The 24,210-nt window shown below is 31.5% G+C and overlaps 2 protein-coding genes across 2 annotated transcripts; one reads left to right on the forward strand and one right to left on the reverse strand.

The window, feature by feature from the left end:
- The first annotated feature begins 924 nt into the window (after window positions 1-924).
- Window positions 925-2,628, forward strand: LOC107952481 (protein phosphatase 2C 51). Its single transcript, XM_041085607.1, has 3 exons — window positions 925-1,823; window positions 1,918-2,023; window positions 2,107-2,628. Exons 1-3 carry the CDS (start codon window positions 1,209-1,211, stop codon window positions 2,406-2,408), a joined length of 1,023 nt encoding a protein of 340 aa, XP_040941541.1. The 5' UTR covers window positions 925-1,208; the 3' UTR covers window positions 2,409-2,628.
- Window positions 2,629-3,144: 516 nt separating this feature from the next.
- Window positions 3,145-6,082, reverse strand: LOC107952074 (endoglucanase 6-like). The gene is made up of 8 exons (NM_001327596.1): window positions 5,885-6,082; window positions 5,582-5,794; window positions 5,244-5,444; window positions 4,699-4,788; window positions 4,398-4,562; window positions 3,680-4,313; window positions 3,521-3,595; window positions 3,145-3,443 (listed from the first exon to the last, which is right to left on the reverse strand). The coding sequence occupies exons 1-8, from the start codon at window positions 6,080-6,082 to the stop codon at window positions 3,145-3,147; spliced, it is 1,875 nt and encodes a 624-aa protein (NP_001314525.1).
- Between the last annotated feature and the right edge of the window lie 18,128 nt (window positions 6,083-24,210).

The raw sequence follows: 24,210 nt of genomic DNA on the forward strand, positions 1-24,210 counted from the left end.
ATGGCAAAAAAACATAGAATGATTTCCACTACATCTCCTCCAAAAATGCTATAGGAGGCTTGGAAGAATCTGGTTGGGTATGCATCAAGGCTAGGGGCCTTGTTTCCATTCATAGAGAATATGGTTGACTTATAATCTCCTCTGTTGTAAAACAAGAACAATCAAGTTTGATATTTCGTACGTACCACTTGATCAGCACTCTATCCAGCTATCTTGAAAGAGGCTCATAAATGATATTTCCTACTTGAATATATATTAAACAAATGCTTCAGATATTTTATATCATGGACAACAATTCCAACAAGTAAACTTCAAATTTAATTAGCAAAAGCCATTGCAATTAACAAAGCGACGGGGATATATATATAGTCACTTCAAATTTGCAAAAGCCATTCAAACAAAAGGACGACGACAAACACACTCTTCACTTTCATATGACCTAACAAACATGCAAATTGTGCATGTTAATTTGGGTGTATTTTCATGCAAAGTTGATCGAGTTTCGATGCAAATTAGGTCAACCAATTTAGCTACTTGCCCTTGGAATCTATTGCGTAGTAGTCGATAAGTAAAAACAAATTGCGGCGGCTCGAATGTATCAGAACAGCCGACTTATCGACTATCCAGCAGACCATATTCAAAGAAAAGTCTCTATGTCATAAGCTTTGACATTTGTCTCAAAACAATGCCCATAATCTAACTGTTCTTGAGTTAAACTGTGTGTGGTTTTTAAAAACAGGGTTATGTATTACTGTAAAAAATATCCTCATGAAGAACTGAAATATCGAAATTAGATAACAAAAACTTCATTTAATCTAAAACATATTATAAATTTATAAAAGCTGGAAGCGGCAAAATACAATGACGCCAACCCATGTTGTCTATTAACAAGGAATGTATGGAAGGAAATCAGCGGCTCAATCCGTACCGCCGAAAATGTTCTCAATATACAAACTCTTGTCTATACATACATAAGCCACGTGTATTCCTAGTTAGCTGCCACGTCTTCTTTTAGAACATCCTGAGCCAAGTTTCGGAACTCGTGGCATTCATCGGATTGAGTTGCCATTAATCCAACGCTCAATATCGTTTCTTCTTGCTGCCCTCCATGTTTCCTGCATTAAAATTTATATGAAGTGAAGAAAAATATCATTACCAAAACTGGCTTGTCAACGAACGATCAAAAAAAGGATATTCAGATGTAATTAATGGAGGGTTACAAGGCGAAAAGAGTGATTGGTTCTGAAGTGATGATGGAAGGAAATGTTACCAAGAAAAAAAGGGGTCTCAAAGAGTTAAACTCTGGGGGGTTTATAGAACTGTCTGAAGAAGAACAGAAGAGGGACGAGGAAGGAGATAAAGGGGAGAGTGTCACGTGCCTGTCACATGGGTTTATATCGGTAATCGGACGGCGGAGAGCGATGGAAGACGCGGTGAAGGTGGCGATTGGAGTGATACAAGGGTATGATTTTTTCGCTGTGTACGACGGTCATGGTGGAGCAGGAGTCGCTAACGCTTGCCGTGACAGGATGCACCGGTTGGTGGTAAAGGAGGTGCAGGAAAGGACACGTGGTGGTGGTGGTGGAGGGAAGGGAGTAGGATGGGAGAAGGTGATGTCAGCTTGTTTCGAGAAGATGGATGAGGAGGTCACCGGTGTTGAGTGTGGGACGACGGCTGCAGTCGATGAGGTCATGGAAACGATGGGATCAACGGCTGTGGTGGTGTTGGTAAGCAGGGAAGAAGTAGTGGTCGCAAATTGCGGTGACTCGAGAGCTGTTCTCTGTCGTGCCGGCACCGCCGTGGCTTTGTCCCATGATCATAAGGTGATTTTCTTCATTCATAACTAAGAACACGTACATGTTGGACCTTGGATATTAATATTGTAATAAACGCCTTTCATGGTTTTGGTTCTAACAGCCTGACAGACCCGATGAAAAGGAAAGAGTGGAAGCAGCTGGAGGAAGGGTCATAAACATTAATGGCAATCGTATCTTAGGAGTTCTTGCCACTTCAAGATCTATAGGTATTGCCTAAAACTCCATACTTGATCCCTTCTTATATAGGAAAAAATCATTTGATGATGAAATGGTGTTTAATCTGATTCAGGAGATCGATATTTGAAACCGTATGTAATCTCCAAACCAGAGGTGTCTGTGATTGAACGAACAAAATCCGACACCTTTGTTATATTAGCCAGTGATGGTTTATGGGATGTAGTTTCCAATGAACTTGCATGCGAAGTTGTGAAAAGATATTTAGATGGACATATAAAGATAACATTTTCAGACCACAACGACGGCTGTAGTGGAAATCGTGCGGCAGAGGCGGCAGCCATGCTAGCTGAGTTAGCAGTAGCTCGAGGGAGCACCGACAATATCAGTGTCATCGTAGTTGAGTTGAAAGCTTGAAATCACTCTTCTATATTCCCTCTTTTTTTATATGTTTCACTTTGTTTTCAAGTTGTAATATTAATATCACAGAGGGGTAACGGGTTAACATACAACGTTTGTTCTGCAATAGCAGTAAATATTTTTCTGTTTGATTATAAGGGAGAGAGCAATTTTAATAAATTAAAAGATCCATTACTGTAAACTTCTTGATGCTTAAATGATAACTGTTTTTTATTTCTCTCTTTCATGGTAGCAGAGCCATGTAATTCTTGTCTAGAAAAGAGACACAACTCAATTGAAACTTGAACAGCAGTGAAACAAAACATTGTTGTACAAACTATATTTATATTGGAAATACAAAATGCTGCAAAAGCTAGCAACATTACAACTCCAAAAAGGATTAAAAAAAAAGAAGAAGGAAATCAGCTGCTCTGAAGTACATATAAAAAAAAACAAGACTCCTTGCAATCTGTATGAGAAGTCATTTAGCTAACTTCTCAATCTTGTCTCTTACATATATATATATAAAATAACAAATGAAGTAAAAGAGAAAGAGGATGAGCATTCCCTTTTTTTAAAATCTCTCTTCACTCCTTTCTCTTCCCATCTTCGGCTGTTATTTTACCTCAAATCAACAAGTAAGTTGAAAACCCTTAAACAAGAAAATGAAAAATAACCCTTTTCTTTTCCCCTGGACTGCATTCTGTATAGCTGCACAAATCTTACACCAAGTTGTAGCAATTTTCTTCTGTTGTTAAGCCACGTTGTAACTTGAAACTGAGACATCAGCCGGAGAAGCAGCATGGATGTATACAAACTCGAGACTCTTCCCTGCAGGTAAAGAGTTGAGATATGTTGGGAAACCATAAGAATTGCCAGATTTAGTGAGACCCCATATTGGACCATAAAGCTTTGATATAGACAGCTTTAGATCCTTTAGTGTCTTGGAAGACTTGTTGGTCATCACTATGGAATATCTGTAATAAGTTCTTCCTTTGTCATTCCAGGAAGTTGTCATCTTTTGCCGTATGGAAATTGGACTAGAAGTTGTGGCTGCAAAACAGAATTCCCAAATTAGATTTCATGATTTTATATCGATGACGAGTATGTTCATCAAACGAAACATGTACCAGGATTTGGAGTCGATTTGGCTTTCGGCTCTGCCTTCGGTTTAGCAGCTACTGGTTTAGGAACTGGGACAGCCTCTGCATTAATAGGCAAAGCCATGATCATCATGATTGCAAAATGTTAAAACCATGAAACATAATGGAGATATAAGCTGTATATACCGGGAAGCAGCTGGTTATAACCAGAATGACCGCTCCCGAGCCTAGCTAGTATGCCAAGAAGAGGAGCATTGTTGTAGGTAGCTGGCTCGGTTTGTTCATAATTGTCCCTTTCATCAGCGAAGTTATCATAGGCGTCGGGCCCTCCAACCACAGCACCAGTGAGGACATTAGGATCACTTGCTTTCCTTGTATACCAAGCTGCATAACCTTGTCGGCAGGCTATGAATTTAGAGTCAACCTTGATGGAAACAATCGAAGAACCACGATGATGAACTTGTCGAGGGAAATTGTTCCCATAACCAACCATGTAACTTGTACCCCTTGGATTGTCCCCAAGAAGGTAATCCACCTGAGATTTAGCAAAAGAAAGAAGCTGGGTTGGTGCAACATTGCCAGCAGCACACCTCAAAGTTCCTCTAGAGGAAGCGAGATAGTCAGAGTAGACGGTGGCTAAGAACGACGCGCTAGTCACGAACTGCATATTGTTCCATCTCTGTCGAAACATCAAACCACCGGGAGTCTTCTGAACATTACGGGTACCCTTTCCGATCAATGAACACATGAAATGCTCTGCCTTCTGATGGTACCTTTCAAATACCGGTGCATGCATACCAGCTTTGCCTTGCATTAAGAACTGCAGGTTAACCAAAAACATTATTACCACTTAGTAATTGTAGCATAAACAATAATTACTTGTTGACAAAGACAACGAATATACCTTGGCGACAAGGGTCTGAACCCCAGCGTACTTGACGTCCCAACCAAACTCAGTCATGGCCCAGCCGGTTCCGCCCATTGAGTCACCATTCTTTCCAAGATAGTTCAAGTAGTACTGATTGTTACTAGCTTGGTACAGCCATGCAGCAGCCCACAACAACTCGTCCTATACAAAATTTCAAATCCCAAAATCAATAAAAATGAGCACCCCATTTTGTAGTAACATGGATCAAATAGTTTGTTTAACAATTTCTTTTCTTTTCTTTTCTTTTCTTTTCTTTTTTTTAAAAGAAGAAGCTTACATTGTAGCCGCTGACGGATCGGTAGTATTTTTGGGCAACTGTGATGCTGCTGTCGTATTTGCCTCTGTACTTATCAGCAAAATCGAATAGCTGAAAACAGAAACCAAATATCAAAATGTGTATGTAATATGCGGAAAGAAGGAAGGGTAATTCTGGGATATGCGGGTTTAATTTGGACCGTCGACATAGTGTTAGTACGTGAGAAACGAAAATTTAAATTGAGACCTTTACGGTACAATGAACGATTGAGATCTACTAGTACAATAGATCTACACGGTCATAAGATAACTTATTACACGTGTTAACGGTGCAAGGGCGCCATGATCCGATTTATACGCCGAAAAAGTTTACTACTACTTTAAACGACAACGTTTCCTTTAAAGACGAGACAAAATGTTAAACAGGTTTTTGGGGAAAAAGGAACTTGAACAGTTACTACCAAAATAAATAAATAAATTCTAAAATTAAAAAAATTAATTTCATTTATAAATAAAAATTTTATCGTGAACTGTAACTGTAAGCTAAAGGGAGTAGGAAAATAATACCTGATAAGCGTGGTGAAGAAGCTCGCTGGAATATGCAGGGTTGGAGCGGCGGAAGACGATTGAAGCGGCAGCCATGGCAGCTGCAGTTTCACCGGCAAGATCCGACCCGGGGTTGCTCGGGTCAATCTTGTAAGCGTGACGGTCGGTTGTCATGTCTTCGGGTCTTTGCCAACAGTAATGGTCAGTGTTTCCATCTCCCACCTAAAAAAAAAAAAAGAACAAGTTGATAGGAAATGGATCTTAGCCTTAAAATGTTGCTTTCGAGTTGGTGATTTGAAAAAGATCTGGACATATTAGTTACAAAAAACAATAGTGCATTTAAATATATATATATACACCTCTCCATAAAGGACATAAGGTTCCGGGTGGGCTTTGATAAGATAGTCAGTACCCCACTTGACGGCTTCCATGGCATGGCCGAGCTCTCCATTTGCAGCCATTGGTTTGCCGTACTCTATTATACTCCAGGACATCATTGTTATGGTGAATGCCATTGGAAGACCAAACTTCACATTGTCCCCTGCATCATAGTACCCTCCTACCAGATCCACCTGTTAAATTTCACAATCAAATTACAACCCCATAACTCTCAAAAGAAAAAAAAGTGGGACTATGGGAGTGGGAGTGTAAGTTTAGCTTACCCCACTGACTTTGCCGTCATTCAAGCCGGAATTAGCTCGCCATGTGACTCTCTGGTTATGAGGAAGATAACCAGATCTCTGAGCTTCAAAGAAGAGAATGCTCTTACTGAGAGCTTGGTTATAGTCATGCCAACCCAATGCAAAAGGAAGACAGAGTACCATTAAAAGCAGAGGAGCCATTGACATTGATTTCTCCATGTATTCACAGTAATCAGAAAGACACTAAAAATCAAATTTCAAGAGAGTGAAAACCAAATCTGTTTCTATACTGCAAAAATGGGATTTCCTTCAACTTTCTAAAACTAATAAGAGGACCCCATTTTGGATTAAACACACAATGTGGGTAGAATTTTATCAGTTTAAAATTCCTGATGAACCCACCAACAAGAGGGAGATAGAGAGGAAGAGAGAGCAGTGAGAATGGGAAATGGAAGAGGAGCTGAAGCCTCTATATATTGCAAAAGGAAGGAAGCAACCGAGAGGCAAGAAATAGGAAGGGATCAATAAATGCAATATTTTTAAATTTTATTTCATAATAAAATTATTTTTGCCATTTTGGAGGAGAGGAAAACGGCTGATAAAAGAAAAGAACAGGATCATGTGGGTGTCTCTGGCTCTTTACTGGGAAGAGTCGGTGTGGATTTTAATGCTATTTTAGGGTGAAAAAAATAGCAGCTGATGTTGAAAATATTATTACGTACAAAATTTAAAGTTGATGTTTTGATTTTGATTAGACTGAGTTCTCATTTGCCAAACCAAACAGGTAGGAGAAAAAAAAACGCAGGGATGTGGGAGCCGAAGGTTTCAAGATTTTGAATGTCCATAATACCCCAGAAATCGGTCAGAACAACATGTCTCATTTTGCTACCAAAACCTGCACTGCACAAACTTGTGGCTACAAATATTGGACAATTTCGGCTTTGCAAATAATTGGGTTTGGCATTACAGGTCTATGTATTAGGTAAAAGTTTTACAACTAAGACCTAAAAGTGATGTCCCCAGTTGGGTGGGGTTGCCTGATTTATATATAATATTAATAGATTTTATGATTATTTAAACTCAGTTCAACCCAAGTTACTATTTTAAATTTATATGTTTTTATTTATTAAATTTTAAATATAAGCAATTTAACATACAATTTTTTAATGTTTATAATATATTATTAATTTATTATATATTTAATTTTTATTTATTATAAATTACATAATATATTATAAATTTAGAAAATAGTCTAGCCTTGAACTTTACATATTAAAATCTTAAATTTAACCTAAATTTTTAATGAGTCTAACTTTTATTTGAGCTCATTTTTTGAGATTAATATCTTTTAAGTAAATTCTTATAAATTCAAGTAAGCTTTTGAACTTAAACTAATAACTTAATATTTATATATAAGGCTAATATTTTGCATACTGATTATTCTAATTTTATAAGCAATTTAATTTATTTTTATCATATTGTAACCTTTAAAATTATAAAAACAGTACTCCAAATAAATTTCTTATATATTTAATACATGCCATTTATTGAAGAAGGTTGGATGATGAAGCAAAAGAAATTGAACCAAAAAGCCATTATTTTTTGTCCAGCTAAAAGGGATTCAGGTTTTAAAACTAGGATGGTGGGATGAAGGTGTTAAAAATGCATGGGTGCCTCTACATATATTTAAGCATTAATGAAAATTTGTACAATGTAACACGTGCAAAATAAATTATACAATACGATACCTAAAATTTTACTTCATTTACAGACATCGCCCTGTCTCATCTTTTTATAAATATTTGAAAATATATAAAAAGGTTATTATCACCATAAATTACTATACACCTATAACATTGAATATGTAATTTATTTATTTAACAAATAAATCAGAATCATAGAATAACTCGTTATAAGCCATGTTGCCAGATGTGTCAATGGAACACTTGATTGTTTGGCTAAGCTGCACATTTCAGATTCGCAGAAGGCTAGCCACCTCTCATGCCTTGTAGCCGCCGACAAAGAAGGAAGTGAGGACTTGTAACTACTCCTAAGTTAATCTTAGGTTTATTTTCTTTACCAAAGAGAAAAAAAACAAGTGTTACAGGTTGTATTTTTAAAAGAGGATGTAAGTTGGTTGAGATAAATAGACACGAACTTTAAATATAGATCATAAAATAAATTTTAAAAAATATAAAAAAATAAAAAAAATTAATTAATATAATCAAGAGCAGAATTAAAAAATTATTTTAGAGAGATCATAGATAAATCATAAATATTTTGGAGAATCGAAACTACCGTTTGTATGAACCATTGATTATATTATATTTAAACAAACATCACATGAAGTTTGAGATTAAAGAGGAAAACTGAAAATTATGCCATATATCGCTCTTCATATTGTGGGGTGAACCCCGCTGTCAATTTACAGTGCAACATTTCCTTCATTGCCACAAAATCTGGGAGTCATCTGGATCGGTCACGAATCTTCCGGGCAAATCACGGTTTGCAGTGCCCATTAATTTGCCTGTTTCTATCCGTTACCAGTTTCTGATTAAAATATGACGCCCAATTTGAATCCAATTTTTGAAATACTGCTATTTTATAACTTAAATTACTTCAAACAAATCATATCTATTTGTTTCTCCATTTCTTTCTTTTTTTATAATTAAATAATAATTCTGCTCAAACTAATCTGTAAAAACAAATCATGTTTCAGATCCAACCTAAAATCAATTAATTCCACCTACGTCTATTGTTTTTAAAATCACTCAACAATTTTGTTTTTTATCCATAAAATTGCTCAAGAATTGTTTCTAAAATAATTAAATTAATATTTTTAAGAAATATAATAATATATTATTTTTTAAAATAATTAATAATATACTAAAAATTTTATTATGTGTGTGGAAACTATACATTTAAAAGTAGATGTGTGTTTTGAATTAACCGGGAAAAACTATTTTTTTTTAAAGGAAAACAAATAAGTTTTAATTGTGAGTAAAAGAAAATTTAAATAGTTAAATATATTATATTAAGAATATTAAATGCATTTCAATTGTCTATCATAGTCAGTGACAGATCTAGAAATACGACTTGAGGGTAAACTTTAAAAGGTGTTGGTTTTTTTTTTTGATGCAGAATTTAAATTTTTAAGAGATTTAATGTAATGATACTATGTAAATTTCTAAAAAGTTAGGGGGACAATGGCTCTCACCTTCCCCTTATATTCGCTAATGATCATGATATTGTCATTTTTTTTTAGTTGGTACCGATTTGATTTATAATTACAACTTAATCAATAATATTATCAATATAAATAAATTATATAGGTAAAACAATTTGTCTAAAAACATTAAATTGTACAATACTGTTTAAATAAAGAAAATATTTTATAGACACTAATAATACGATTTCAAATATTAATATTTATAACTTTTTTATTACTTTTTTAAATGATAAAAAAGATAAAAATATTATTGTAATAATATAATTAATTTAAATATGTAAAAATATTTTAAAATAGATATTATAGTAGATCTTAAGAAAAAATAATAATAACTAAACACACAAAAAAGAATAGCCATGATAAACTAGAAAAGTTCAGCATTAATGGACAACCAAAATTGCAGACCATGTTTAATTTGGGCAATGTTTGCAACCTAACCACCAAAAGTGTAAATGGCAAGATTTCCATCGTAGTGGTAAAAGTATGATAGAAGTCTCTAGAGTGTATTTTATTTTTTTACTCAAAAAATAAATGAATTAATCTTTATATGTTAAATTAAGAGTAAATTTATTTTTTAAATTAAAATTTTCATCTATTTTTACTGTTAAAAGTCGAAGTAGCCAACAAAATAACTAAATAATTACACGTGGTATGACACATGTATCTTATACTAACGTTTAATGACTAGTTTTTAGCAATTAAAATAGATGAAAATTTTCACAAAAAGACCAATTTAATGTTTAATCTAACGTATAATAATTAATTTACCTATTTTTTAGTAAAATAAACATAATACAATCCACCCCTAATATAAGAACCTTAACGAAACTTTTACCCATTTTAACAAAAAAAATTATCCTCAACTTTAAATACATCAAAATTTATACCACAAAAATAATTACTAGTATTATGTTTAAAACTTATTTAATATCATATTTATAAAAATATAAGAATGATACAAATTGGTATGAATAAAAAAATGGCGTTTGCAGCCCCAAAACGTGGCGGTGTATTTATGGTAACGCCTGGCCTCTGCAACAGTATCGCCAAACACTGGCGTGTAACCAGGATTCGCTTAACCAGACAACCCGACAACCAGACTGGCCTGTAACTGGAACAAATATTTTTCTAAAGTCCACCGACAGTATCCGGTAAAACAATGTAAAATCAAATATTTAAGATTTACCATTTTTTGTTCGAGTGAAAAAGGAAAGAAAATGACTTTGCAAGATGCAGTCAAAAAGAAGTGGTCCCCTGTCAGAGCACTTTATTCCCAACCGCAATCAACGGTTTTCGCCGGAAAAGAAATAAATTAAAATCTTCATTTTTTATTAAAGATTTTTTTTTTGTCTTCATTTGCCTTATGTTTTACCCTTTTAGAAAAGTAAATAATAAATTTGTATTCTAGTATCAGGTTAAGAAAAACCGCAGAGATGTGGACACGTATGGAAGTCAAAGAGGCAGGCCTCTGAAATGACCGGCTAACGGCGGTTCTGTCACGGTATCGGCAGTAGTGCCTAGCCAATTCCGTCACCGGTTGTTGGCGTTAGTTAGGTTTTGATCTCGAGAAAACCCAATTAAACAGTAAACCTCCATAAAAGTCACAGCTACCCTTGTTAAAATAACGCCACGTCATGACTTAGACCCCACCAAGCCATGTTACCACGTTGACGTGGCGAGATGTCATTCGATCGTTTCTTTTTGAAAAGATAAATATTTTGTTTTGTTTTTTCATTACATGATTAGAAGGATTTTTTCATGTGAAGAATAAAATTTTAGTGATTGATTGTGATTTATCACTGTTTGTAGAAATTTATTTTGTTAAAGCTTAATTCAATAATTTATGTTAATTAAAACTTTATTTTAACATTTAGGTTGAGCAATAGGACATGAATTTAGTAACAAATAGGGCTGTAAAATTACAAATATAAATGCACTAAAATAAAAAAGTAGAACTAAAAATTGAGAGTTTATTATATGATCGAATATGATATTATATGATTCAATGATATCAACTTAACATTGAAATGAAAAAAAGAGGGTTAAAATTTATCAATCGTAAATTAAATTTTTTTTTGAATAATTTTGGAAGGGGTGTAACATAATGACTTTTCAGAAAGTAAATTAATCATTTGAATGTGAAGGAAAAGTGCTTAATATCTATTTCTTACTCTTCTTTTTTTTTTTTGAAAAAAATATTATATGTGAGATTTGCACATTTAACCTTTTATACTGTTTAGTAAAATATATATTTCTATGAAATATTTGTTATATTATAAAGGGTAGATGTAAGGAAGATGAAGAGTTATAGCAATCTTTGCTGGGCAAAAATGTGAGGTCCTGATTTTTATTTTACTTTTTGGATAAATGGCAAATATAGAAACAATCATAGTAGTAGGAGATAATAGTTTTGCACATAATACAACCAATTACATGCCTTTTTTTTTTTTTTTTTTGCCATTGAATGGATTAAAAATTATTGTTTCAAACAATTTTATCGATATCATAAAATAAAATTCTTCCTATGCTATCTCGAAAATGTTCCAAGCCTCTCAAGCCGTGAGCACTTGGATATTCTCTTATTAAAGTTTTTAGGGGTCCACTTCGTTAAAAATGGCATTCAAAACCTTTAAGGTATTGTTGCCAATTTTATCCACCTCGGTGGTCCAGATTGTCTCTAGGAGTGCTAACACCATTTACAACAGCTATGCGTGGTGCCCCTCTTGTAAGTATTACTCTCCACACTCTCTCATCAAACCACTTGATAAACCTCCTCATGTGTGTTTTTTACTAAGTATGGTTGGAGCAATAGGGGTCTAGAGTCCAAGCTTTCAATTTCATTTGGTATTTAATTTTAATATAAATTTTTAGCAATAAATTGTCAATTGTAACTAAAAATGTAACTGAAACGGGAAAAGTAAAATAATGAGCACACAAATTGGTTGCATATTTCAAAATCTTTTCTTATATCTAAACAGTCTTATCCAAAAATATTTCACTATAATGCAACAATACAAGATATTATTTAAGCTCTACTCTCTTATTATCTTGTAGTCTCTTTCCTGTACAATTATTTAAGATTCAATCTCTCGCTAAGTATTTTCCTATCAAAAGCTTAATCACAAGGAGTTTATTTACAAAATAATATGCGCTCAAAACAATAGTTGCTAGCTATTTTCTGGTTCCCATAACAATAACCGAGTCTCCAATATAAAGGTGTTATTCGACTTGTTTAATTGAGCCAGTATGATTGCCTTAAAACACTGAAATTGTGCCCCAATTAGATTCTTTATTATGACATGAAATAAAAGGGATATTCTTCACTCTAACACCTTCAAGTGCAGTATCTCTTTAAATAAAGTGAATAATACTTTGACTTCTTTGAATTTTTATTTCTCATTTTTATAATTTTACAATGTTTTATGTGTAACACTCCTAACCCGTATTCGTTGCCGGAATAAGGTTATGAGGTATTACTTGACTGAACAAAACTTCTATAAGGTCAAAGATACTTACCAGACATAAATTATCAACAATGCAAACATGTCTCATTGATTTTCCATAAGAGCTCTTATAAATTTCCAAAATGACTCACTATCAAAACATAACTGAATATCTAATAACAATTTAACTACTATCAAGTTATAACTAAAACATTTCACCACATTAGTTCAATTATAAGGCTTCTCTAAACAAAATGAGCAAGCCATCTTCGCATGGCTATAATGTATACAAAGTCAAAATATCATTCTACCTATAGTCTATCCTATACATGCCTTAAACCATGATGATATACAATCTTCTCAACTCACATAATGACTCGATAGTGTGATGATATCTCCGGCCCTTCCAACTCGAGCTAAAGTATAAACCTATAAAAAAATGGAAAAGAGAACACGGAGTAAGCTTCAATGCTTAGTAAGTTTTAAGCAATGCAAACAATTAATTTACTTATAGATCGATTATTTCAAATTTTCAAGAAATCATTCCTAGATAATTGCCATTTTGGCCAAGTATCCATGAACATAATGCATATTTAGCAAATTCACCTCACTTGAATCTGAACTCAATTAAAACCAAATATTGAAATCACAAATAAGATCATGAAAACTCAAAAAGCATCTCATTAACAAGTTTTAACCATGTTTGCAACAAAATCACAAATTCATTATAAGCTGTCTTCCTGAGCAACAGTCACTAAATTATTTATAACTGGAGCTAAGAAACTCCAAATCAAGTGCCGTTAATTTTTCCTGAAAATAGACTCATATATCTTCCATCAATCAAATTTTCAGAATTTTTGGTTTGACCAATCAATACCAGATTTTTATTGAATTTTCCCCTGTTTCACTGTTTGACTATTCTGACCACTCTTTACTACGAATCAAATTTCTCATTATACAGAATTTGAAATATGTTATTGTTTATTTCATTTGAAACTAGACTCATTAAGGAGTCTAAGAATATAAATTTTATCTTATAACCATTTTTGTACCATTTATAATGACTTTCTGAAAACAGAACAGGGGACCTCGAATTCATTTTGCTCTATTCCACGCCACTTCAAATATCTCATTATTGGCAATTATTTTGCTCACATGGTTTCTTTTATAAGAAACTAGACTCATTAAGATTTCATAACATAATTTGTTCAGCTTCTAACTCAACTCCCACAATTTATGGTGATTTTCTGAAATCACATTACTGCTGCTGTCCCAAGCAGATTTATTACCCATTCTTGCATTCATATTATTTAACATGTGTATCACCAAATCAATCTCATATAACCTTTCACCATAACCGAATACACACATACACATATGAGATTTTCACATATACTTCTCATTTCGCATTCATGATTCAATTCCGATCAATCTAACATATAAAAGTATATAATACATACCTGACCAACTTAATGTATTTGACATATTCAATGGTAGTTTACTACGAACATTCGAAATCATAATCTTACTCCAATCATCGACATTAAGTCTGCTAGGTTTAAAACCCAAATCCAATTGCCACCACAAAGCATGCGGGACTTTAAGCCCGGATATAATACCAGCACAAAGCCTACGGGACTTTAGCCTGGATATAACACCAGCACGAATGCCTTCGGGACTTAACCCGGATATAACACCAGCATGAATGCCTTCGGAACTTAGCCCGGATATAATTCTCCATTATCATGCACATATATATATCATAACACATTAGCATTTCATTTACATTACTTGAACACAAGCACAACGTGCTTATCAACCATTCCACTTTCGGCTCAATAGCCACATACAAAGAACACGATTTCGTTTCGCTACCCAACATGATTTCTATAACCATTCGGCTACAAGTCATATGCACAAATTATTTATCCCACTACATAATTCAAGTAGAACCAATAGGTCACAATTTATTTATTATGCTTATATACCATGATTTTTTTCAAATCATAAGCTAAGTTTCAATACTCAAAGACTTACCTCGAATATATTTGAACAGTTATGGATAGACTACTCCATTGCTTTCTCTTTTCCCCTATCTGATTTCGACACTTTCTGCTCTTGAGCTTGATTTAAAACAAATAGATTTATTCAATTACTTATCAATTAAGCAATTTAATTTAATACATGTATATCATATATTTAAGGTACAAATGACCTTACTAACTAGCTATTTAAACATCATACATATGCCCTACTCATACAAAATCGAATATATTACTAGGCTACACTCAACAATTACATTTATCCCCATATAATAGATTAAAACTATCAAGGAACATTTTACTAACTTATTACCTTGCATGTTTGAATTTAATAAACTAATTTACTAAATCAATGAATAATAAATTTTAACTTAACAATTTCATAACCACACATGATTATCATATCTACCAATTTGGCCGAATACTTATAAGATTAGCATTTTGCAAGTTTTCAAATCACTTCCAGAGCCAAATATCATTATAAATTAAAATATACTTTCACACATCTATACAAGTTTACAAAACCACATTTAACTTCATATATCATCATCACTTATTTAGTAGAATATGCAAGATCAAACATATCTTTACAAATATATATTTATTTATATATACATATGTGGTCGAAATTACAAGTTCAATTGGAACACTCCATAAATATTTACCTATATAACCGGATATACCAAATTCATTATATCATTACATAGGTACATATCTATAAGACCGAATATATAAGGCTCAATATATCATCACATATGGCCGAATATTACTAAACTCAAGCCACCATATTTTTACCCCTTAAGTCACACCCAAAAATCACATTCGGCACTTCTCTTCCAAAATTTTCCAAGTCTTCAAATTCACTTACAAGCTCATTTATATAACATATGAAACATTTAACAATTATTTTATCAATAAAATAGCATGACCGATTACCTATTTCTCTCCCTAAATCCAAATTCGGCATATTGAACAACCCAAATGCTAACCTATCCAAATTCGGCATATTCAACATGTAATAGCCCGATTTTAGGCTTAGTCGGAACAGTGGTTTCGGGACCACAAATCCGACGAAAAAAAAATGTAATGGCTTGAATTTTCAGAGGTGTCGGAACGGTGATTCGAGATCACTAAATTCGACAAATGGGTAGAAAATATTATTAGTTTAGCAAGTATAAGTTAAATATGAAGTTAGGAAAATTTTTGAAATAGTGAATAGTGCACTAGAAATAAATATTAAAATAATTAGAATCGAAATGAGGTATCAAGACCTCGGGGATTTTAAACTGAGCCATAAATATTTTTATAAATATTTATGGAGTGTTAAAAAGTTAGTATTAAAGTTTCGTTAAGAAATTTTAAAGTTCCGATAATTAATTGAACAAAAAGGACTAAATTGTAACAAATGCAAAATTTTGGGAAATGATTAAATAGCTTAAATGATAAAAGGAAGAGGGCTTAAAAGAAAATAGACCCAAGGTCTATTTGGGCTGGACGGCAGAGGCATGAAATCAGCAAGAAAGTAAGGAGAATTAAGGGCAAAATTGGAAAATTGCAAAATTTGCTTAATAAAGTTAGGACCCAAGTGGAATTATCTAGATTTCTCTTCATTTTTCTGAATTCTCATCAGCTAAAACACCATGGAAGGGCTTCTTCAAGCTGGTTCTTCATATTTTTATTACAAGTAAGTTCAATTCTTGACTATTTCTTGAAATTTTTGTATTTTTATGACTTTTACAACTAGGCCCACTTGTTAAATTCATTAGTTTTTGATTTTATGAAAGAAGTTGAAAGTTGATATGAATATGTGCTGGAAGTATATGATGATTTAGCATGAAATTAGAGCTTTAAATTGTTCATATGCTGATTTTATTGAAAGAATTGAATAGAAAGTGAATGTTTGGGACCTAATAGTAAAAGAGTTTGAAGATAGAGTTATATGTGGCAATTCTGAATTTCAATAGTTGTGTAACAACTTATAATGTCTAGTAAAGTACTAATTGAGAAAATTAGATTAATTGAGGGGTTAATTGAGAAAGGACCGAATTGTATAAACTGTGAAATTTGGGGCAAAATGGAAATCAACATTTTGCACTAAAGCAGTTTTGGACAGCAGCAGTAGTGTAACTTTGAAAAATCACCAAAAATTGTAGAGATTGAATTAGAGGATGAATAAAATATGAAATTAAAGCTTATTGAGTCTAGTTTCTTATAAAAGAAATGATGTGAGGAATGGAATTGTAAATCATGAGATATAATAGATTTTGTGAGACAAGGTCAGAATGAATTCGGGTTCCCCTGTTCTGATTTTGGAAAATCATTAAAAAATTGTACAGAAATGATTATGAGTTATAGTTTATATGGTTAGAATCCTTAATGAGTCTATTTTTAGAAGAAACAAGCTAAAACATCATCCGAATTCTGTACAATGAGATAATTAATTTTTAGTGAAGAGTGGTCGGAACTGTCAGACAGCGAAACAGGGGAAACTTTAAAGAATAAACTGTACTATTTGGCTGAACCAAAAATTATGAAAATTTTATGGTATGAAGATATGTGAGTCTAGTTTCAGGGAAAATTAACGGATCTTAATTTGGAGCTCTGTAGCTCCGGATAAAAATAATTTAGTGACTCTGACTCGGATAAACAGCTTTGAATATACATGTTAGTGAATATTGAAATTATGGTTAATGTTGTTTAAGTGTGTTATACACATTAAGGATGTGGAATGGAGAGGAGGAGGAGGAAAATTGGGAAATATATGAATGATTCGTGTATAAATGGTCATATGTTTGATCATAACTCATAAACGATGAAATATGAATGATGCTTATTTTTGTGCATTATTGGTCATGGTTTAAGCTCATGTGTGAAAATAAAGTTTCATAGTATGTGTGTATGGTATATTCAGTATATGATTTGGCATGAAATAATACCATGAATGGTTTATGAATTAACACATGTTGGTAAGCCTGATATATGAATAAATGATCAAATTGAGCGGAACGCCGGATTTGAGTACTTCTGATCAAGTGATAAAGTGATAAGTGGTAGCTTTAGCTACACTTATCTGATCAAGTGACAAGTGGAAAGTGATAAGTAATAGCTTCGGCTATACTTATCTGATCAAGTGATAAAGTGATAAGTTATAGCTTCGGCTATACTTATCTGATCAAGTGACAAAGTGATAAGTGATAGCTTCGGCTACACTTATCTGATCAAGTGACAAGTGAAAAGTGATAAGTGATAGCTTCGGCTATACTTATCTGATCAAGAGACAAAGTGATAAGTGATAGCTTTAGCTACACTTATCTGATCAAGAGACAAAGTGATAAGTGGCTACACTTATCTGATCAAGAAACAAAGTGATAAGTGGCTACACTTATCTGATCAAGGGACAAGTGATAAGTGATCATACGTAAGACCATAGTTATACTATGGCAAAGTGAAAGTGAAGTACTCAATTTTCCGTGACCGTTCCCTAATTTGATTAAGGATGGTAAGTGACAAATGGGCCCAAAAGAATTAAAGTAAATGGATAGGTGGTAGTGTATTTATATCAGGACGATGTTGTTATTCAAACTAAAGTGATATTTTCATTGCTAAATTGAGAATTTCATAAATGTGTTATTGAATGGTATAATCAATAAACATTGAGTTAAATGGTAAATACGTATTAGTTTTGAATTTGATGTCATTGAATTGTACGTGAATTAAATGGAAATTTCTAGTGATATGATTTAAATTATGAGCATGAGAAATTGTGAATTGAATGAAATGGAAATGAAGCATTAAATTGCATGAGTATGTATCGGGTCTCGCAGGCCCTAATTATTATGATTATAATATTTTGAGGATATATTGTGAAAAGTTATAGAAACATGTTAATTATTTTTGAAAGTTTTAATTTTGATGAAATTTTATAACTCGGTTAAATACGTTTACAAGTGTATGTGTTTTGGTAATGCCTCGTACCCTATTCCGGTGTTGGATACGGGTAAGGGGTGTTACACAACAACCCAAATGCTAACCTCAACGTTTAAGTTAAAATAACAAGTAACTTAACACATCCAACATAATTTTCCAAGCTAATGACATCAAAGCTTCAACTAAAATTTCAAGCTTCTTAGCCAAATTTCAAACTTCCAAATAGCCTAAATTTAATCCATGGAATAGGTAGAATTCAAACAAATCATCCAAATTATGCATACATTTCTAAAGGTGGCATTAAACATACCTTCTTCTAGCAATCACCATAGCCGAAACTCAAACAAAAAATTTTATTCTTTTTCCTTTCAAGTTTCGACAATGGAGGAACAAGATGAATTACTTTGGTTTCTCCTCCCACTAACCAATATTCAACTATCTTTTATTCATTAAATCATTTAGTAGAATAAAAAGGTTAATATAAAATATATATTATATATATATTAACAATATCATGGCCGGCCACTATCCAATAATGGATAATTTGACATGCAAGTCCCCTTTTTTATTAATAGGCATTAATAGATCACTTTTAAAATTAGCCTATCACATTTCACAATTGTCTCACATAAGTCCTATTGAAATTTCACATGCAAATGACAAAATTAAAGCATGAAACTTTCACAATTGCATTTACACATGTAATCAGCACAAAATATAATGGTAAATTATTTTTATGACTTGATTTTGTGGTCCCGAAACCACTTTCCGATTAGGGTCAAATTAGGGCTGTCACATTATGAATTCTTAATCATTTTTTTAAATCTTTTATAATTTTAAAAATTGAGTCTAGAAGGCATCTAGACAAATTAATGTCTTGATTCAAATGAACTTGGACATTTGGTTGTCCACGTTCATCCTCAACTTTAATTTTCTAAATAATTTTTATTTTTGATTTCTCATTTTTAACAATGTTTATATTGTTTTACAATTTTTAACAATATTCTTAAATTTTTAATTTTTTTATAAATTTAAAATATCATGTCTAAGATAAATCTAGAAAAATAAATTCTTAAATTCAAATAAACTTATATACCAATTTATCCATATACATTCTAGACTTGAATTTTTAAATAATTTTATTATAGACATTCAAAGATGATGGGGGTGGAATCTGGAATTGACCTTGTTTCCCATATTCAAAGAGAGACAACCTCTGGAAACCTCAATAATGTCTTTGGGAACAAAAAGAAGTTGCTCCTCATTTCATTTTGTTATAGAAAATATCAAAGAAAGTGTAATTATTAGGGAACCCAAAAGAAGCATGTAATTGAGAAGAAGAGCGTTGAAGAAGCAAGGAACTAATGAGAGTGCCTAAAAAGTTGTGGGAGACATCAACTTTTTCTTTTTACTTTTTCGCTTTCATTATGTTAGAAAGGGAAAGCATGAAAGGAAAGCAAGCATAAAGAAATATGATCCCTTCGTGATGATGTTAACTTTGTTATTTGCAAATAGGGAGAACCCTAGGCAAGGTCTCCTTGGGCATTGTCATTCAACAAGCATGCTACAGTTTCAACTTTTGCTTTGAAAACATAAAAGATAAACAAAAAAGAAATGCAGCTTCTTCCATGTCTCCCTTTGGAAACCCTAACGAATTGAGTTCAAGTTTTATAGACCCATCCTTCCAATTAGTGGCTAATTCTATGTTACTTGGAACGTGGATCGACTCTGTACAAAGAACGAAAACTAAAACACAGTTGGGGGGTGGTCTTTTGTAAGAACATAAAAAGGTTTGTTTGAACTTACATATATATATTGTTTTCGTGTTTATATAATACATAATTGTAATCATATAAATTTTGAAGTTTGTGAATTACGTGAATTTTCTTGTTTTACTCAATGATTTTATAATAAACTGTAGACTAGTGAAAACGTTAATTTTATCGAATTAGAAATCAGTAAGTAGATAGCAATTTATATGGTGATAGAGGGGGTGATTCCCCTTTGCATGTCTCTTAGGTGATACATGCATATCTCCTATTGAGAGAATGATGGGAGTTTAAATCTTTAATGGAGCTATGAAAATTGAATATTGATAATGACAATAAATTATAAAGAAAGAGAGAAAATAGAACACTCAAAATTTTAAGTAGAATCCTATGGATAGACGAGAAGAAAAGTTACTATTTTGAATTCGAATAATAGAAAATGAGTATAAACTATGTCTATTTATAGGTTTGCAAAATCATATTCTAATCAAACTCTAATAGAAGTAATGCAATATGGTTAAAACAATTTATTCTAATCAAATATCAAATAGAGAAAGTAAACTTCTATATGGATTCTACTTGTATGGCCCTTGACCTTCACCCTCGCAGATCCCTTATCTTGCCACTTGTATTTTATTTTATTAGAAATTTGGGTCACACAACTCTAATAGGAAGGAAGGGTCCCTCATCCTTTTCTCTAAGCTTCAAGCCAATGGTTTGGAAGCTCCACACACATGCCATTATCACTTTAATTTGAAACCCATTTGAAGAGTCTACTTAGGGTCCATTTGTTTACATGTAAAAGTTTTACGGAAAATATTTTTTGCATTTTTCTATATTTTTTTCACAAAAAACAGTTTGGTTAATGTAAAATAAATCTATTTTTCATATAAAATGACTTACTCTTTTGAAAAATTTAAGTCACTTTCTGGAAATTACCCGTTTAAAAAGCGTAAGTCATTTTCTGGAAAAAAGCTCCTCTATAGGTAATTTTATTTTTATATAAACAATAACTTAAATCACACTTAATATTATTATATTGATATTAATTTTTATTTTTATTTTTATTTTTAAAAATGTTTAAAATTATTAAAAAATTAATATAAAATATAATATTTTTAATATTATTAAACATACATATTTAATTATTTATATTTAGTCATATAATAAATTACTAATATAATAAATTATTTTAATAAATCATTTAATATTTTGATTTTATTTTAATAATAAATTTTAAAAATAATAATTTTAAATAATATTCTTCATAAATTATGAAAATATACAATATTAATATTTTAATAATAAATATTTATTACAATTATGAATATATTAATAATAAATGCTTTGCAGCATAAAAGTTAAAATATGTCATAAGTCTATGTACTCTTCACAAATTTGCAATTTAATTTCGATACTTTTATTTTCAAGAATTTAGTCCCTCTATTTTTCAGATTTGAAAATAAAGTCCAATTGTTGACATTGTTAATTTTTTTGTCAATTTTGTTGATGCCACATTTTTAAATAAAAAATTCGGTAGTCATATAACTAAAAAATGACGTTGTAATGAATTTGAATTTAATAAAATATTTTTAATATATGAAAAAATAATAAAAATATAAATTTACAGATATAAAATAAACTCAATTAAATAATGAAAAGATAAGAAAATCCCAAATATTTATTTAATTGAAAACAACTTTTATGAAATATTTTAAAAAATCTGTCAAACAACAAAAAATATTTTACACAAATTCATCCAAACACCAAAAATTATTTATCGAAAATTATTTTCAGTGAAACAAACGTACCATTATTTGAGAAAATTTACAAAGTTGATGATAATAAATTAATAGGTAATTGGTTTTAATCTTAACGCACAACTCAATCTCTTAATATTGAATTAATTGAGTTACTTGAAAAGATTAGATTTTGATTCATCCATCTAAATTTTATATATTTATATATAAAAAGAATGACACATGGTACATCCATTATATTATACTCTCTTTCTTTTTAATTTTCAATTTTTTTTTACACTTCAGAAAAATGGTTAAATATTAGTTTTATTCTCTCCAATAATGTAGATTTGAGTTTTAATATCTACCTTTTAAATTTATAATGTAATTTGATTTTTTTATTTTTATGATGTTATTAATTAGTCTAAATAATTAATATCGTTGATTTTTCGATTAAAACATTACATGATTATATATAATTTGAATATCATAATGCCTCATTTAGTTACTAATATAATAACATGTGGAAAAAGCTTATTTATTACATATGTATTACAATAGTTAGACAAAAAATAAAGAATAGTTAGTACAAATTTAAACTTAAAATTAAAAGGGTAACTAAAAACTCTAGTAAAAAGTAAGACCTCTTCAAAATAAGCAAAAAAATTTCCTTCTTTTTGTTAAAAATAAGTCATGGGTGTTGTTAAATATTACCATATTGAGTTAGTTTATTACTAAGCCCTATATTAAAACATGTGTTAAAATTAAAAAATACTCCTAACAAAAGTAGCACAACAGTCTTAGAGATTGAGGTTTTGCGTCATTTTTTTTTATATTATAAGACAATGGTCAAATTTCAATTTTAGCCCCTAAACTATGTTGAAACTTTCATTTTTTTGACTTAATTCGGTCCATTTACTTTAATAATATCGTTAGTTAGTCTAAATAGTTAATATTGTTAACTATTTTAATCAAAATGATAATGCCAATTTTTCTCAAGAACTTTATTTCAACAGAAAATATAGTATTTTATCATCACAATTTTGAATGAGTGTTTTTAAGAAAAAATCATAATAAATATTTTTAACATTATTATACAACAATCAAGTGAACTTTTTTAAATTTTTAAAATTTCACACCAAGGAATTTAATAGAAGAATATTAATGATGGCAACAGCTGAACCTAAATTGGTAAAAATTTGAAAAGTAGAGAACTATATTCTTGAAAATAAAAGTAGGAGAACTAAATTTCAAATGTGCAAAGTGTATAATGACATAGAACATATTTTAATCTTAAATTGTTTACTCTATAATTTGACACAAACAAATAATCAACCTAATGTGAAGCATTGGCTTGAAATTTTTTTTCTAAAGTAAGATAGGTTGGATTATATTATTAAATAAACATTTTCCAAGACACAAGCCACTGGGCAAAGAAACAATTACATTAAAAGAAAATTTAAAAAAAAAAACCCAGCCTAAAAAGAGCCAATTTTCTCTTGAAGCATTTAAAACAACAACAAAGAAAACTATCTTTGAAACGTCATAGTCTCTTGAAGAAAACAATTGCAGAGAACCCTTCCATCATTAGCCCCTGGCAACAATACGACTCAGTCGAGTAGATCCCTCCACCATTGATTTATTTCCACCGTCGCAACAACATAATGGGGCACATCACCTAGTAGATAAGTTGACTCTTCGTTCCTCATACCTTCTGTTGCGATGAGTGAGCAACTTCATTCGCCGTTCACTATTCTTAATGCATTCTTGAAAAAATAGATTTGAAATCATGTATTGAGTTTATTCAAATCTTTAATGTAGGTAGAAACTTTCGGTCTATCCTTTACATCCGTTTGAAGCTTTTTCACCATTGACAGCACATCTCCTTCAACCTCGATTGTTGTGAAACCTAGATCTAAACCCATTTGAATCGTTTGAACACATGCAAGGGCTTCCGCCACAAACATTGTAGGTATGTTGACATTCAACACTGCTTTAGAACCCAGAACCAGACTGTTCAAATCCCTTATAACAATTCCAGAGCATAACTTATTCCCTTGTTTATTAAATACAATATCAAAGTTAATCTTAACATACGAACTCTTCGACGTCCTCCATCGCTTGGGCTCCACCCTTTGTACAGGTAAGTTTTTGCTCAATTCATCCAACTATCGTAGATAGCTTCTGATAAAACCCTC

This window comes from Gossypium hirsutum, chromosome A02, assembly GCF_007990345.1.
Source record: "Gossypium hirsutum isolate 1008001.06 chromosome A02, Gossypium_hirsutum_v2.1, whole genome shotgun sequence".
Taxonomy (NCBI): domain Eukaryota; kingdom Viridiplantae; phylum Streptophyta; class Magnoliopsida; order Malvales; family Malvaceae; genus Gossypium; species Gossypium hirsutum.